Source organism: Cryptosporidium sp. chipmunk genotype I (assembly GCF_004936735.1).
Source record: "Cryptosporidium sp. chipmunk genotype I strain 37763 chromosome Unknown contig_10, whole genome shotgun sequence".
In the NCBI taxonomy this organism is placed as follows: Eukaryota; Apicomplexa; class Conoidasida; order Eucoccidiorida; family Cryptosporidiidae; genus Cryptosporidium; species Cryptosporidium sp. chipmunk genotype I.
The window spans coordinates 642910-659965 of NW_027125596.1; the positions used below are offsets into that span (position 1 = coordinate 642910).

The window sequence follows — 17056 nt, forward strand, 5'->3', positions numbered from 1 at the left end:
ACAATTTACTTTTAAAAGTATCGTCTCTCTTTTGGCTCCAAATATGGAGCCAAAAATTTTATTACCAATTAAATAACTAGATAATATTATTACTATTTAAACGTGTAAATATGAAAATATTAACTAAATTATATTCGGTCAACTAAAATAAATAGTGTTTTATTTAAAAATTCGCTATTAATTTGATTCTACAATTAATTTATATTGCAAATATTAAGTTATATTAATTTGATAATATATAGTAATACTTAACTATAGTTAATTAATTAATTAATTATTATTCATAATAATAAAAATAATTATATATTTTAGATTCAAAGAATTAATTAACTCTCGGAACCACCCTATTATTACTAGGTACAATTATCCAAACAAAGTAGCTTGATCTCTTATCCGTTTTCTAATAACTTTTAATTTAGTAACATCGATTAAATGGTTTCTGCTAGCTACAGAAACTATTGTTTTCATACATGTGTTTTTTACTTATTTTCTTCTTCTAAGCCTGTGTATACTCTAATCCTCAATTGTAAAATAGTGCTCCCTGTGGATTTGTCCATATTCGCCGCCCCCTTTCCCTCGAGACTACTAACAACAATTTAAACACAGTTATGCGTTCATTCGGTTAAAAAAACTATAAATTGGCTTCGCCAATTTGAATAATAGTGAAAAGAACCTTATTAGATACAAATAACAATCATAAAAGCATGTTTCATCAGAAAATTGCGGTGCAGTACAACCCAATACTGATTATTTAAATTAGACGGAATTTCCAAAAGGACACAAAATTTAGAAACTGAAAAAATGCCCTAAACCCGAATCAAACCCCATGAAAAAATAAAAACTTCTATTTCTTCCATTATAAGCAAAAACACTAGTGGCGCCCAACACTGCCACATAGCTGGCGCCATGTCAAAGTTAAAGTTACATGCAATAAAACAAATTTTGTTGCATGTAAAGCAGAAGCAATAATTGCGTTCAAATAAGCAAGATTGGTGGCAGCAAAATAATTCAGAGTAAAATAAGGAGGGAGGTAGGAAGGAGGGTATCTACTTAATTACTAGTAACTTTTAAAGATTGTAAAGGCGAAAAATAAATGTCGTCAATAAAACTTCCGATAGTAGAAATTCCAAATGAGTTTCTAGAAAATTCATTTGAAAAGCCAGAGCAAACAATAGTGATAGAGGATTCCAAATTAAATTCAAGAAATAAGAAACATATACTGAAAGTCAATCCAGATTTATGGTTTCAGGAGATTCTCGATAAGAACAATAGTACAACATTTGAGAAGGAAATAACATGCAGAAACCTAAATCTTTTAAAAACAGCCTCAATATTCATTGGAAAGCAAAAGCTGAAGCTTAAACGTACAAGGTCAATAGAAACTATATCCAAATCACAAGATTTATTCGATATTCCGGATGGTGCAAATGAATTAGAAACCCCTCCGCTGAGCTGGGATGTAAGTGAGGACCATCCTTTAAAATCTATTTTGACTCCCGGACCACCAAGCAGATCGTGCTTAAGTAATAACTGGTATCAAAGATTGAATTGGGTTTGGAGAGATGGATATTCAACAGCAAGCTCAAAAGTTGATGCTGTAATAGAAGACCCAAAATATATTGAGCATGATTTATCTTTTATTCAAGAAATAGGTAAATTCTACGCAGCAGCTAGAACTGCAGCAGTTGCTTTAATTCATTGCCAGCCAAGCTTCAATTATGGAGTTGCTAAAGCTTTCTATGAGGTAACAAAGACTTCTAATGAAAATCTGTGGAGCATTTACAATCCTTTATTTGCAGACGATCGTGTTTTCATCTTTGATAGCATTGTTTTTACTGTAATACTTGGAAGTAAAAAGAATGGGATTTCTAGAGAAATCGCAAAAAGACTATATAATAATGAATTCAAGTCTAAAAAAGCGTTTTGTGATATTCTAATTCAAATTGGTGAAAAAGCATTATTTGCACTTCCAATCTGTGCAATTGTAAAATATATGGGATATAGTGTTTTATGTGAGCCGCTGGTTCCTTTTAATCCAAAACCTAAAGATATATTAAAGGATTTATTATATTCTGCATCAATACCACGAAATATGATCTCAACTCTTGAAGATAAATACGATAAGAATGATGAGCTATATATGGTTAATTCTAAAAGCAAGAAGGAGGTTAATATTATATTTGACTCACTATTAACATATAATCCAGAATTAGCAAATCAGTTGGACTTTGTTGCAAAGCAATTAAATATCCAAGGTTGGCCATTTCCTATGGAAACTACAGATTTATATGAGCATTATGGGATTAAATATACATTTAAAATTTGGCAACATAGATCAGACGGTTTATATATTACAAGGCATTGTGGTGAATTACTTCCTGTATATATTGATGAAAATCAAGAAATACAACCTTTAAGAAGATTACGTGAGGAATTTTTAATTACATATACCGCTTCTTCACTACCTTCAACAGTTTCTGTACCTTTATTTTTGAATTCAAATGCGGGAGATCCAACAAATGACTATCTTAATGAGGGATCGAATTCACAATTTGGAGCGAGAATAGTTAAGGAAGGCTCAAAATCAAGGCTAAATGTATTATACAATGCAAGCCAAGCTATGAGAATTAGGTTATTAAAAGATCTTTTGCCAACCATCAATGAATTATATGTTGGATTTCATGATCCATGGGAAATTACAGAGCTTCTACATAATTATGGTATCAATTTAAATTATGGATTAGGCAAAATTGCACAAGGTAGAGTCATTGAACCAATACGTAATACAGCTATTAGAGAAATTATTGCAAGAACTATTAAAAGATTATGGGAGGAAGAAATGCATATATCATTTAGAGATCAAACATTAATCAACGAGGAGACCACTCAGATTATATTGATTGATTATTTTAATAAAATAATGTGTAATACAGATGAATCAAATATTTACTGGAATTCTAAAATTATACCATCAGCAATAAAAAGATTTCAATTAAATACAAATAAGAATATCATAAGTAAATCAAATGTACAATTGACTACATTATTTTATTCATTACAATTTCATATTGGAGTGCAATTTAATACTAAGGTAGTGAATATTGATGGTACATTAAGATTACCACTTAAAATTGATGATTTATGTGATTTTACTGGGATTAATATAGGGGTCGACTTTTTATTCCCACAAGTTAAATATTTAAAATATACATTGGCAAGGACACAAAAGCTTAAAAGAGATTCACTTATGGAATCAATACAAAACTCTGATTCAAAAAAAATGCCAATTTTGACTTTATTTAGCAATCAAACTAATGCATATTTAATTAATCAATCTAAAGATGACAATTTTTCTAGTGGTATTAATGGTCAAGTATGGGCATGGAATGAAACAGGAATAATACGTGGTTATTATCCAAAAGTTAAGATAATAGCACCAAGAACATTAAAAAGTATTAATATATGTAAAACAATATTATGTAGATATATATGGAGACTTCGTATACCAACTTGGAATCGTATATTTATTACATCTTCAAAAGAATCAAAAAATAATAAATTAGAAGAAAAGCTATTTTCATCATCAAGTATTTTATGTAATCCAATATATATTAATACAGTAACCATGGGAAATATAAGTTCATTAAGAGCAAGTTTGGAAGGATTTGCTACACCATGCCATCCAATATGTAGTCCAATTTATGCAAAAGATAATAAAGTAATGAATAAAATTGAAAATAATATTACATGTCAATCTCATTACGATTGTTATAAAGCATTATATTTTTTAATTATTGCAAAACGTTTAATTGGTGAAAGTATTGAAAGAATTTTATTTTTAATCTTAAATAATGGATTTTTGGCCTTGCAACATAATAAATTGGATGAATGTTTAAGTATATGTCAAGTAGCATTTTCATGTACACCAGAAATTCCAAAATATCAAGTATTAATCATTGCATTAAAGATTCAATGTTTAATAAAATATAATAAATTAGAAGAAGCAACCACAGAATTTAATTTTATGAAGAAATTAACACATCAATTATATGGTAATCATAGAAATTGTTTAATATTAATAAAATTACAATTATGTTTTTCAGTATTATATTTTGTGAATGGTAATTATCAAGAATGTTATAGAAATTCAAAAACTGTTGAAAAGATTTTGGCACCATTATTAAGTGAGGTTTCTGAAGATGATTCAATGCATTGGATGATTATTATTGCTTTAAGATTTATTGCTTTATCATCATTACAATTAGGTAATTATGCTCAATGTATTGTTGTTGGTGAAAAAATGTTAAGATCAACAATTAAAAGAAATACAAAACAAGTATATTTAGAATCTATTTGTAGATATATTATTGGTGAAGCAACAATTAGATGTGGTAGATATGATAATGCATTAAAAATATTAATAAATTCTATACCAGAATTGGATAATTTTATGGGTCCAAGTCATAAATTTACAATAAAATTATTAATGATGGCAACAAGATGTAAGATTATTTTGGGATGTAGAGATTTAATGTTTCCACCATTAAATTTACAAGACAGAGAAACAGAAGTTGATAATGATTATCAATTTCAAATTGTATATGATTTATTTTGTATTGAACAAAATACTTCAAATATAAATGAAAATGACATATTCCTTAATAATAATATTAATAATTTTTATGATGAGAAATTTATGATAAAATCAAGAAACTGGACAAAATTTCCTGTTATATTAAAATATGATGATTTATTAATTATGGAAAAATCTATTTTTGATACAAAAACAGCAAAACATAGAGAAGATGCATTATTAATGTGTAAATCATTAATTAATCGAATTATGGCAAATATAAGAGGTACAGGAAGTATATTGTATGTAAATAATGAATCAATTGAAGGCGAACAACAAATATGGTATAATCGTTTAATGTGGGTATTAAAACATGAAATTATTATATCAATATTATCATTATCACAAATTGATAATATGCGCTTATTATCATCTATTAGATCTATAGCAGTCAGTTCAAGTGCATCACCATTTGTTAAAGATTTAACGTTTGGAAGAAGAATTAAACATAAAAGTAATTTTGGTGATAATAATTATTATTCAAATCAAAATTTTGAAAATGAATCAAATATTGATAATAATTTATCACAAAGAATTATTAATAAAAGAATTACTGATTTTACTGACTATGGTTATATTGATTATTGTAATATTAATACAAATGTACATGATAATATTATTAGTAAAAATATTATAGAAAATGGTATAGGAAGATCAACTAATTATTTAGGTGCTTCAGTAGTTATGAGTCCAAGACAAATGGGCCATATTTCACAAGAAAAAGAAAATTATTGGGAATTATTGACATGTGAACCAACTATGACTATTATTGATATATGTGGACATGTTTATAAACTATTAGTAGAAAAAAAAATTTCGAGTGCTTATGAATGGTGTATTAAAACTATCAGAAATGTATCAACAGGAAAATCTGACACTTATGAGATCAATATTGTATTAAATTTAATACGCATATTATTATCTAAATTTCATAAAAAATATTTGATTTCTTTATTATATCCTGATTTAATTACATCCTCAGAAGATAATGAATATGAAAAGAATAAAAATAAATATGGATTAGAGGTATTTCAAAATTACTATAATACTCATCATTATTCTGATCATAATAATTATAATGAAGGAAATTATATTAATGGTATACATAATAATGAACAAAATATTAATTATAGAAATAATTATATAACAGGTGGTAATATATCAACTAGAAATCATAATGGAGATAAAAATGCTTCGAGGTATGGAAGTAGTCGCATAAATAATTCATCGTATGGAAGCAATTCTAATATTTATGGATCGTTTCAATGCTTTAATAATCAATATAATTCTCATAAAAATGATAATAGCATGTCAAGTATTGATTATTCAATATTACCACAATATAGTACAGAAGTTGCTGCTAATATAATGTTACCAATGGATCAAGGAAATAAAGTTATTGATATTAATAATGATATACGCTGGAAGGATCCATATAGAAATTATAAATATTATGATTCTCAATCACAAAAAAGTGCATTATTATATTTACCAAGAGATGTATATGAAAAGTAATCGTATTGTAGTAAACAACCATGGGCGTTAGTTGGCCCTGTAGTGTAATGGTTATCACCCAGGATTCTGATTCCTGTGATCTGGGTTCGATTCCCAGCAGGGCCTCTTTTTCTCCTTCCCCCTCCCCCCCATAATTTATCTTTATAAGCTATAACAGCACTATAAGAATGCAAATGCCCGCCCAAAAGTATAAGAATTAACTAAATAATATTGCAACGTTTTGGCGCTCAAATTTAATTAGTAATGAAGAAATCAAGAAAGCAAACGAAGGGGGGGAAAAAGTGTGAATATAATCGATACAGAAACAGAGTTGGAAAATAGAGGAATGACAAGTTTCGCAGTAATAAATAATTAAAATATTCCTTACGATTCAAATATGTTTAAGTGATTAAATAGAATAGGTCATATTAAGCATGTATATATACGCATGCATGTGGGAAAAGGAGGTGTATATAATATAATTAATTATAAGGTATTTATTAGATAGGATATTTGAAATAAAATAAGTAGGAATAATTAAAATATTTGTGGAGAATTATTTGCTATATTGTTTATTCATTTTCGTTTTTTTAAGTTGTCTGATGATTTCATCCTTTTCTTGGATTAGTTTGTCTTTTCTCTGAATTTCCTCTTTAGCAGTTTTGAAAAGACAATAAATGTTATTAGTAAGAATTTGTAGTTCATTTTCGAGGCCATTCATTCTTCTAAAGTAAATTTCGCAAGAAGAGCATTTAGGTTCAAATTTAAGGCCGGAAGGATCTGAGGTTGAAGCTGATGGGTTTAGCAGGTATTCAGAGTTTGGTGAGTTTGACGACGTGGGGGAGGTTGGAGCTTTGCTAAGTTCCCAAATTGCGAATTGATTGGTGTCAGAAGCTGGTGGGCTTTTTGCAGGCCCTAGGTTGGATCGCATATACAAAACCTTCAATTATATAAACATGAAAATGTATTTATTAACTAATTTATTTATATGAAATTTCACTACAATATATTAAAGGTATTAATAAGTTTTGGCGGGAAGCCGCGACAAGCCTGTAATGGACAAAATGTACATGCAATTAGGATATGAATTAAGGAGAAAGTACTTTTTGAATGAGAGTTTGCTTAAGGGTATCAATATTGATATTAATGAGGGATGTGTTTTTGACATGTTCGTTTCTAATAACGCATGCAAGGACGATATTATGGTCGATTGATTGAATGTGAAGAAGATGTCCAGAATCAAGGTTAGTAGAGCATGAAATTCCAGATGAACTTCTTGATAGGGAACAATTTGGTGCATATATTTCGCTGATTTCAGAAATTACATTAAGAATATCAGCACAGAGTTCAAAACCAATAGGATCGAAAAGGGATGAGTCACTGGCAATAAATGTTCTGGAGTAAATATCCATAAGGAAAGCCTTTTCTAAAGAAGAGGAAATGACTAGAATATCAAGTAGTCTTTCAAGTATTTGAGTAAATGGCGAGATCTTTTGTGTGACTTTGCTAAAGGCTTCTAAAAGAGAATCATTGTATATAGAGGTAAAGTGGTACCTAATATCAATTTCAAAACCATGTTGGAATATAAAGCTTGAAATTTTTTCATGGATGTCTCTTTGAGACTCCAAGTGGGCTCCATCCAATGAAAAGTTTTCATTGTCCGTTTTGTGAAGGAATACTTCAAAAGTAATTCCGGGTTTAACTTGCATAGCATTTTGAAAAAGTCTCTTTGCTCTTAAAATTTCTGTGTTGTAGGGATAATTCTGGGAATCTATGACAAAAACCAAGGATGAGACTTTGCTGAGGATATCTTCCCCCAATAGAGAATCTTGGATCTGGCCAGTTCCAGGTAGGTCAATAATTCCGAAGCAAGGAAGAAGTTTTGATTCATTCTTAATCAATGTAATGCTTCCAGATCGAGTTGGAGCTGAAGAAACCGTTTCATGAGGTGAAACCTTATCATACAATACTTTGATTATGGAAGTCTTTCCACTACTTCCTAGTCCACATAGCATGATTAGTGGTACATCATTTTCCAATATAATCTTTTTGTCAGCTTCTTCAGAAAAGATCTTGTGAATCGAGGATTCTGCCAAGTTGGCATTACTTTTTTCCAAAATTTGACCTCCTAAAAGTAGATGGTTGGAATTTCCTGAAGTTAAAGCAGTGTTGTCGCCTTCTATCTCTAAGTTAAGTCCATCACTGCTTATGACATCTGAAACCATTTTTTTTCTGAAGAACTTTGGATCTGAATTTAAAAGCTAAAATATATATATATATATATTTATTTATTTATTTATATTTATATTTATATTTATTTATGTATATAAACTGAAAGACTAGTTTTCTTCTTTTCAAGCTTAATTTTATTCTGTTTCCTTTAGGGACTTCTCCCCACACGAATTCACAGAAAACTTAGTTATTTCTCTATTCCTAAAGAAAACTTCTAATAATTAAAGGGGTCAAAGGATAGAAAAAACATTCATTCAGCACAATAGCTATTCACACCACCAAATTCTTCCCTAATACTAATTGCAATTCAACCCTTTAATTTTCTCTTTTATATATATTATTCATGCAAATTATTCTTAGGTATTTAATTATTTATTATCAAACACCATTATATTGTAATTTATCAAACTTTGGGCGGGAATGGTTGGGCGGGAACCCTGATTTATCAATAAAGAAAAAATAGCAATAAAAGGAGAAAAGTCATAAATTGACCAAGTGTAAGGAAAAAAGCAAGAGGAGAACTCAAGTTAGATTGTTTTCTTTGGTTCTGCTTATATAATTAGGCCACTTGGTTTACTCATTAATCTGATAGCAGTTATAGACTAGTTAATTATTGACTGATAACTATAATTCGAATTAATTTTTTGCAATTAGTTGGTAAGAGGAGGAATTAAGACAAAATGGAGGGCTATTCTGAACAGAGTATCTTACATTCCCCTAAAAAAATGAGAAAGACGGGCACTAGTGAAGCTAATAAGGTGGCTGGAGGAGCAGCTAGCGAAAACTATGAATTTAAGGGAGCTAATAATCAGAGTGTGACAATTGTGAGTATATTGAGACAAGGTATACAAAGTAAGGATAAGAATATGTTGGAGAATGCACTTTCTCACAACGATATTAAGACGATCAGAGGTTCCGTAAGCCAGATTTCCGATGTGAATTGTTTGGAGCTTTTTGAGGAGATAATGAATAGAATAGAGAGTAATCCAATGAAGCTTTTGGAGCTTTCTAACTGGATTTCAGTTTTACTTGAAAGTATAGGCAGACAAACTGTAGCTTTTAAAGGGGATTTTGATAGAATTTCACTCATTTTGAACCAGATGGAAAGGTTGAATGAGATTATTTCTATGAGGCTAAGTTATAACAAAGATTTGATAAGTCTCCAATCTACTTTGGACATATTTCAGCATATTATTGAGGAAAACAAACTTATTACAGAAATGTGCAATAAAATCTCCTCTGAGTCTAACAATGCTTTAATCACTTACCAATTTGAGGCAGATCACGAAAATGATGAAAATGACAGCTTTGACAACTATGAAGACGAAGATGAAGATGATGTTGGCCATGAGGGCGGGAATGAGGATGAGGATATTGAAGATGAGGATGAAGATAACGATGATAATGACGATGAAGAGAATGATGACGATGTTGAAGATTATAATAAAAAGATACGCAAAGTTCGGCAAACTAAAAGCACCAAGGACGAGAGTGACGAAAGTGACGAAAGTGACGAAAGTGACGAAAGTGACGAGAGTAACGAGAATGATAACGAGGGTGAAGAGAATGATGATGAAAATGAGCATGAAGACGGAGCGAACTCCGAGTAAGAAAATCAGAAAATGCAACTGAAACTGAAATCAGAACCTGGATTTCATGTCCAGATCATATTCTAGAATCTCTATATTCATATTTTCTCAATATTTTGATTACAATTATCTATATCTAACTCTCCTCTTCTATAGTCTAGTAGTCCTATATTAGCAAATATATATACATATACATATTCGTATCTAAACCCTAATTTATTTGATTAATATTCAATTCTAGTTAATTTGCAATTCTGGAAACTTATATTGGATTTTTATGAAGTTTTTTCCATTATATAAGTTGGACTTGATGGAAGGAAAAAAGTTAGGAAGAAGGGAATTACTAATAAATGAAAGAAAGAATAGTCCCTAACCAAAATTATGGGGTTGGAAAAGAAGATATTAGGGAGGGAAAAGGCAAGAAAAAGAAAGGAAAGGGCTTTTTTTCTATAAATTCTTGAAATTTGTCGTCTAAATAAAATATTTGATTTGTGAAATTAGGCCTTTGGAGTATAATTCATGCTCGGATTATAGTAAAAAAAAAAAAGAGGCCGGTAAAATAGAATTAAAGCTTTGAAAATCTAAAAATTAAGGGACAAATTAGGAAAAAGTAAAGAAAAAAGTCATTAGCTGGGAAATAAAATGTGTTATCTTGGCTCTTCAACACATGGAAAATGTTGTTGTTGTATTCCTCTGGGAGTTTCTGGAACAATTACATCTCTCATTTTATTAACATCAGGAATCTTCACAACATGCCAATTTTCACAAACTCCAAACCAGGAAATTGGTGGCCTGACATCATCAGCTTTGTTCACAGGTGTCACACTCTTGTCATTCCTATGCTTCTATTGTGGTCCAGGAGGAGCAGGATTTGCATACTTTTCAACACAGTTTACAGCAATTGTAGTAACTTTCCAGATAATATACCAGTGGTGCCTTTGGAGCTATAGTTTTCTACAAGTTGGGCACTTGTTGATAGGATTTAAAATGGCATTTATTATTACTTTGATTTGGATTGTAACACTAATAGTAAACATTATCTCCATCACAATTTTCAGATCTACCTGGGAAATCAAGATTCAAGGAGGAAGCACATGGAACTTAAAGAATGCTCAGGAAGTAAGACTTAAGAATCTGGAAAACGCTGTAGGATTATAATTAGATCATTAAATACTAGTTATGAGATAAACTAGATAGTTTGTGTAATAAAAGCTGGATATAACAAATTTGCTATGATTATGTACTAATAAAACTACCTCAATAGTTTTTATTACTATTTATTTTTCTATGTCAATATTACTATAGTTAACTCCTAATACAAACCGCCACCTCCCCAGGCATCTGTAAGTTGTAGCTCTCTAAGTGTATCACTGCTTATCTGTACTGAGTGATTTTTTCCTGGTTCCCAAATATGAGCTGTATAAGAACCGTTCGTTAATACATACTTGTATTCAATATTTTCAACCCTACTATTTGGAACAACCTTAACGCTTGCAGTCCAAAAGCTTCCTTCAGTCCACTTCATTGTTAATCCATTTTCCACATTCCAGTTCCCTAGTTCTACAATATTCCCAACTACTTTAAGCTCTTGTCCAAATTTTGTCTCAAATTTCACTCCAAATTTGATTATAATACTAACATTCATCTTCTCACGTCTTATTGCCTCCTCTAGGGCCTCCTCATATATTCTTAATTTGCGATCATGTAACTTCTGTTCATATAACTTTCTTATCCTAAGCCTATTTTCGTCCAGGGTCTCCTCAATATTTTCCTTCCTACTTGGCTCCATATTAAGATACCAATTTTTCTTTCTTCACCTAAACGTCTTCAAACCAAGCAATATTTTCACAGAGCAACTTAGCTAACCAAATTAATTAAGCAAAAATTAACCCTTGATGAGTTTGCTTTGTTAGCCCTCCCCCTCTTCCTTTCTGCACTATCCTCTATAATATAACAGCTTGTTTAAATCAATTACTTTCTTGTAAAGCCTTCTCAAATTTTCTTTTTATACAGTTTTCTGTACTATTTTCGAGTAAAACGAAATTATGTTTCCGTAACTATCTGGTTCAATATTTCTTATTTTATTCGATTGTTTTTTGCCCTATAATTCTCATATTAATTTTTTCTGTGCATTTCCCGCCTAAAGTAAATAATGATCTATATTAATTTATCAATAAGTAGTAAATACAAAAAATGTCAAGTCCCAAACCTAAAATTTATTTAACAATAAATCCAAGTAAACAAAAAAAAAAGTTATGAAAAATTGGAAAACCTAATTTCAACTACGGAGCATCCTCTTTTAGTTGTATCATAAAACCAGGTTTTCTTGAAATAATGCCAAGGAAAAAATCCTCGAGAAAAGTTTATTCTCTATTATTAATTTAACCAAAATATAAGGACAAATTATACATGTGATGAACAGAAAGCCCTTATTTTATTCTTAAGGCTCATCTGTCTTGAATAATTAAGAAATAAATACATAGATGCATGGCTTTTTAATTTTCACATGCAAAACTACCTTATTTCATGTATCTTGTTTAACTTTCAACCAGAATATATTTGAATGCACACACAGATTTTAGTTTGATATTAAATAAAGCACTCTACTATTAGCACTTTAACATGGAAATTTTTTGAACAAATGAACAAAATTTTTTTAGTTCAATTTGATTTATTTTCAATAGAGACTTATTTCTCGCATTTATAAAGTTATATGATTATATATATAATTTCTCATTGATTTAATTACCCATGTAATAATCTTAGAAATCTAATATTTAGCACGTGGCGCCAATTTACATAACGTCTCGTCTCCGGATTGTGTGTATTATAGAGAAAAAAAAGGGCAATAATAGAGAATACATGTAAAAAGCAAAGGAGTAAATATATAGAACAAGGGAGAGAGTGGTTTAATATATAATATATTATTTATACACATATAGATATATATTTATACATATTAATAAATAATTTTGAGAAAGATAAAGAGGGTAAAAGGTGCATGATTGGGCAGGAATAAGAAATTGAAAAAAGTTTGAAGTCATTAAGGGGCAGATACTTTAAGATTTTGAGTTTTAAGAATACGAGATTATAGGCAGATCAATAGAGTTATTACAGTAATTTAGTACAGATTAGCTGGAAAATTTAATAGATCTTGTAAGAAAACAATTAATAAAAGCACTATTATCAACAACTATTGTCATTTTAGCTGATCTAATAAATCAATTTAAAAAAAAAAAGTGATAAAGATGCAACAGCCACAGCAACCAAGTGATATGTTCCATGCATCTGTAGGAGATGGAGTAACGGCAACCTGGGTAGATCCCACTCAAATGGGACAGTTTGATAACAACTGTTTTCCACATCAAGCACACCCATCCTCAGGGTATTATCGATTAGAAGTTGATCAAGCTCCGCTCATTACAGTTCCTGTAGTTCAGGAGATTCAGAGAAGAGATAAAATTATTGAGGTGCCACAGACAATTATTAAGGATAAGATCTTGCCAAAGATTTATCACCAGGAAGTCATTCATGAAGTTCCAAAACTTGAAGTTGAGGTACAAGAGAAAGAAGTTGAGGTTCCAAATGTAACTGTAGTAGAAAAGGTGGTCGACTTGGAACATATTGTTGGATTTAATCCAAAATACGTACCAACTTGGGAAGTTAGAGAAGTACCAAAACTTGTTCCAAAATTTGTTGGCGAACAAAAAGTTCTTTATATTGAAATTTCTCAAATTCAATATGTTGATAAAGTAACTGAAAAGGAGGTTGTTGTAGATGTTGTTGATAAAGTAGTTCCAAAAGTTGTTGAAATTGAAGAACCAATAGAAGTTATCCGATATAAATGGAAGGAAGTTTATGATGATATACCAGTTGTTAAATATGTACCCAAGTTTGATGTTGAGGTTGTATGTCCTGCTCCAGTTATTGTGCCTTATGTACAGCCGGAAATTAAGGATCTACCACCTGTTAAAGTTACAGTTGGTCCAGATGGTAGAGAAACCAATATGGCTCAGGATTACAATATACCAAACAACAATTCAGTTTCCTCACCAAGTGCTATCCCAAATATGAGCAATGCTAGCTTAGCTCAGATTAATGATATCAATAGTTCTCCCTTCCCACTACCCGAAGGAAGCCAACCAGTTGAGCCAAGAATGCCACAATTCATGAAAGGAAATATGCCAGTAAATGTTAGAGTAATGCCTCCGCATTCAAATAATCAATAAATTTAAAATATTAAGGATGCTCTCATTGTAAATAAAAGGTATGGTATTGTAACTAAGTAACACTACTCATATTATTTTGTTTACCTGTTGCATTTTTAATGAATATATCGTTATTAACAATTGATCTAATTATATCATTTTGTTATTCAATATAGCAAAGGCAAAATCAAAATAATAATATTAATAGTAATACTTACCCATAATGATTTAGTATCACCAATAAGATTATTTTTTCAATAGACGCTAAATATATTTCCTTAAATAATCAACAATAATACTCATAATTCACCATTGTTTATTGTTTTTATTCTTGCAACTTCTCACCTATTTTTGTTTCAAAATACCTTATCCATGTTTCCGGGACTTGTGAATACAAGAACCCTTCAATAGTTTCGTAGAAATTCGAACTTTCTTTCTCTAAAACCCGAAAACCACTTTTGCTTATCTCCAAATTCACAATTTTCTTTTCATAAAACTTGCTGGAATTATCTTTATTTTGCTGAAATCCCAGTGTAGCCTTCGCAGTTATTTTGTCTTTATAACTATTATCAATTTCTGACAAGGTCAATATATCTCCAAAATTGCTCTCAATATACTTAACAACTTCTTCTAAAGCTACAATCATTTATTATGAAAAAGTTAATCTCTTTATAAAAGCACTTATATGTCTTTGATTTAACTTTTACAATTGCTTATCTCCTAATTGACTTTATTTGACTTGTTCCCCACAGATGTAATGTGAATTATTACACAAACTTTTAGCCCGCTCAGCTATTATTAATACTACCAAGAAATTTTTGAGAAATTAATATCAATGAAATTGAAAACTTAGCAAATAAAAATGCTTACTTGGACTTTATATGGTATTTTCTTCCTTATTTTACTCTATAATTTTATTGGCTACTATTCAATTAAAATCAAGGCCAAAATAAATTTTTTTTCTTTTCTTACAGTTTAATTCTTTTTAACGATAACTCTTCTTCTAATATCTTCTCTATTCCTCCCTCTGTTCCAATTTAGAATTGGAATTTAAAACATAAAAATCTGCGCATTTCTGACCACTTCTTTCTATTTAGCTTGCTATTTCACTAGCAATTTACAATAATTCTTAAATGCATGCACCATTATTTTAACCGCCCTGGAATTATTGCCCCATTTTTTTTTTAATATTTGCATGTGGATTTATGCCGGTACTGGTCAAAACTGGCAGTGACGTGTCAACAAAAATTGCATGCAAGAAAAATCTGAGGGGAGGGGAGGTGAATAAAAAGCAGTGTTGAAATAATCAAAATAGTAGCAAAAAAAAACTGGTGATTTTGAATTGGAAGTAAAGTGGAAAATATATTCTTCTTGAGCATAGTTGGTCAACAATAATATTTTGGAAGGAACAAATAAAGGAATTCCTGTTGAATTAATTAATTTGAATTTGAATTTATAATGAAAGTTTGAATATGGAAGAAAAAATTTCAATTACAAAATACTTACCATTTATTGTAAGTTATGATATCCCAAAAAAATAAATCTAAATAAAATCAAAAATTAATTCTTCCCTATATAGTTTGTCTTGCTCCTAACAGCAGTACTTTATTTTATATACTTTGCAGTAAGTTTTTATTAAAATAAATCAAATATAAACGATTATTCACAACCTATTCAGTTTCATTTATTGCCACTACTGCAAATTGGAATCTCCAAGGCATTTAGAGTCGAATCAAAATTTCAAGAAGGTAAGTTATAAAGGAGCTGTGCCTTAAAAACACTTTATTTTTTATTTGGACATTTTACATTTTAATAACTAAACTATAGGCATTCGAGATTTTATCATTATAAACTTTTTGTTTCTACTATACAAAATATCACTATTCAAGTCCTTCTTTACAGATGCAGGTAGAGTCCCTGTAACCGAAGAATGGAGAAATACTCCAGACCCAAAATTAATATTTGAAAGAAAAGATGATGGGAGATTAAGATTCTGCAAGTACGAGCTAGTATATAAACCAGACAGAGCTCACTATTGTCGTCAGCTAAATAGAAATGTACTAAGAATGGATCATTATTGTCCATGGTTTGGAAATTGTATTGGATATTTCAACTATAAATTCTTCTTTCTTGCACTTCTCTATGGATGTGCCTCACTTATATATATGATGTTCAGTCAAATTAACACATTAAGCAATATTTGGAGTGATAAAAATGTAACCTTTGGTCATCTATATCTTGTCTCGCTGGGAATTTGTTTCAGTGCTGTACTACTTATTATAGTAGTTCCTTTCTTCTTATTCCATGTATATATTACCTCAAGAAACGAAACAACAATCGAATTTTGCGAAAAAAGAAGCAAAGAAAAGGTAAGTTTTAACTTTATTTTACCCAAATTCAGCCCTAATCAACCATTTTTGTACCATATCAGGGATTTACATATGACCAAGGAATATATAAAAATATTCAAAGTGTATTTGGTGAAAATCCACTTTTATGGCTTGTTCCCGTCGGCCTACCACCTTCTGATGGACTTTTCTTCCCAATTAAAAAAATTGAGAAGGAAGTCTAATACCTAAATCGATCCCTGTCCATTTAGTCATCAAACACCTATTGTTTGTAATAACTGTTTAAACTCAAAGCTAATTGCAAAATCTTTTTATCTACGCCATCTTTTACTAAAACCCCTATCTTTATACGAGATTAATCGGTCAAAGAAGAGACTGGCACTTCATCATTCATAATTTAACAAAATAATAGAAAATATATATTTCATATATACTTAATGTCTCCCAATCAATTTTGATTTTTTTTTCTGCATGCAACACTCTAACCCCACAGACTCGAATCTACCGCTATTGTTTCCCGCCTAAACAAAGCAATGGGGTGTAAAATTACTT

At 30.1% G+C, this 17056-nt stretch overlaps 9 protein-coding genes across 9 annotated transcripts; 5 read left to right on the forward strand and 4 right to left on the reverse strand.

The window, feature by feature from the left end:
* Window positions 1–1093: 1093 nt before the first annotated feature.
* On the forward strand, window positions 1094–6148 carry ELE39_000262 (uncharacterized protein; the record flags this gene model as incomplete). The annotated part of the gene is made up of 1 exon (XM_067343286.1): window positions 1094–6148. One exon carries the CDS (start codon window positions 1094–1096, stop codon window positions 6146–6148), a length of 5055 nt encoding a protein of 1684 aa, XP_067201220.1.
* Window positions 6149–6683: 535 nt separating this feature from the next.
* Window positions 6684–7058, reverse strand: ELE39_000263 (uncharacterized protein; the record flags this gene model as incomplete). The annotated part of the gene is made up of 1 exon (XM_067343287.1): window positions 6684–7058. One exon carries the CDS (start codon window positions 7056–7058, stop codon window positions 6684–6686), a length of 375 nt encoding a protein of 124 aa, XP_067201221.1.
* A 157-nt stretch (window positions 7059–7215) lies between these two features.
* Window positions 7216–8352, reverse strand: ELE39_000264 (small GTpase of the Ras superfamily; the record flags this gene model as incomplete). Its single annotated transcript, XM_067343288.1, has 1 exon — window positions 7216–8352. The coding sequence occupies one exon, from the start codon at window positions 8350–8352 to the stop codon at window positions 7216–7218; it is 1137 nt and encodes a 378-aa protein (XP_067201222.1).
* Window positions 8353–9039: 687 nt separating this feature from the next.
* On the forward strand, window positions 9040–9969 carry ELE39_000265 (U3 small nucleolar RNA-associated 5; the record flags this gene model as incomplete). The annotated part of the gene is made up of 1 exon (XM_067343289.1): window positions 9040–9969. The coding sequence occupies one exon, from the start codon at window positions 9040–9042 to the stop codon at window positions 9967–9969; it is 930 nt and encodes a 309-aa protein (XP_067201223.1).
* A 621-nt stretch (window positions 9970–10590) lies between these two features.
* ELE39_000267 (uncharacterized protein) lies at window positions 10591–11106 on the forward strand (the record flags this gene model as incomplete). Its single annotated transcript, XM_067343291.1, has 1 exon — window positions 10591–11106. The coding sequence occupies one exon, from the start codon at window positions 10591–10593 to the stop codon at window positions 11104–11106; it is 516 nt and encodes a 171-aa protein (XP_067201225.1).
* A 154-nt stretch (window positions 11107–11260) lies between these two features.
* On the reverse strand, window positions 11261–11737 carry ELE39_000268 (starch binding domain-containing; the record flags this gene model as incomplete). Its single annotated transcript, XM_067343292.1, has 1 exon — window positions 11261–11737. One exon carries the CDS (start codon window positions 11735–11737, stop codon window positions 11261–11263), a length of 477 nt encoding a protein of 158 aa, XP_067201226.1.
* A 1459-nt stretch (window positions 11738–13196) lies between these two features.
* Window positions 13197–14177, forward strand: ELE39_000269 (articulin family; the record flags this gene model as incomplete). The annotated part of the gene is made up of 1 exon (XM_067343293.1): window positions 13197–14177. One exon carries the CDS (start codon window positions 13197–13199, stop codon window positions 14175–14177), a length of 981 nt encoding a protein of 326 aa, XP_067201227.1.
* A 304-nt stretch (window positions 14178–14481) lies between these two features.
* Window positions 14482–14802, reverse strand: ELE39_000270 (uncharacterized protein; the record flags this gene model as incomplete). Its single annotated transcript, XM_067343294.1, has 1 exon — window positions 14482–14802. The coding sequence occupies one exon, from the start codon at window positions 14800–14802 to the stop codon at window positions 14482–14484; it is 321 nt and encodes a 106-aa protein (XP_067201228.1).
* An 826-nt stretch (window positions 14803–15628) lies between these two features.
* Window positions 15629–16728, forward strand: ELE39_000271 (DHHC zinc finger domain-containing; the record flags this gene model as incomplete). The annotated part of the gene is made up of 5 exons (XM_067343295.1): window positions 15629–15670; window positions 15736–15780; window positions 15835–15904; window positions 15984–16525; window positions 16588–16728. 5 exons carry the CDS (start codon window positions 15629–15631, stop codon window positions 16726–16728), a joined length of 840 nt encoding a protein of 279 aa, XP_067201229.1.
* Between the last annotated feature and the right edge of the window lie 328 nt (window positions 16729–17056).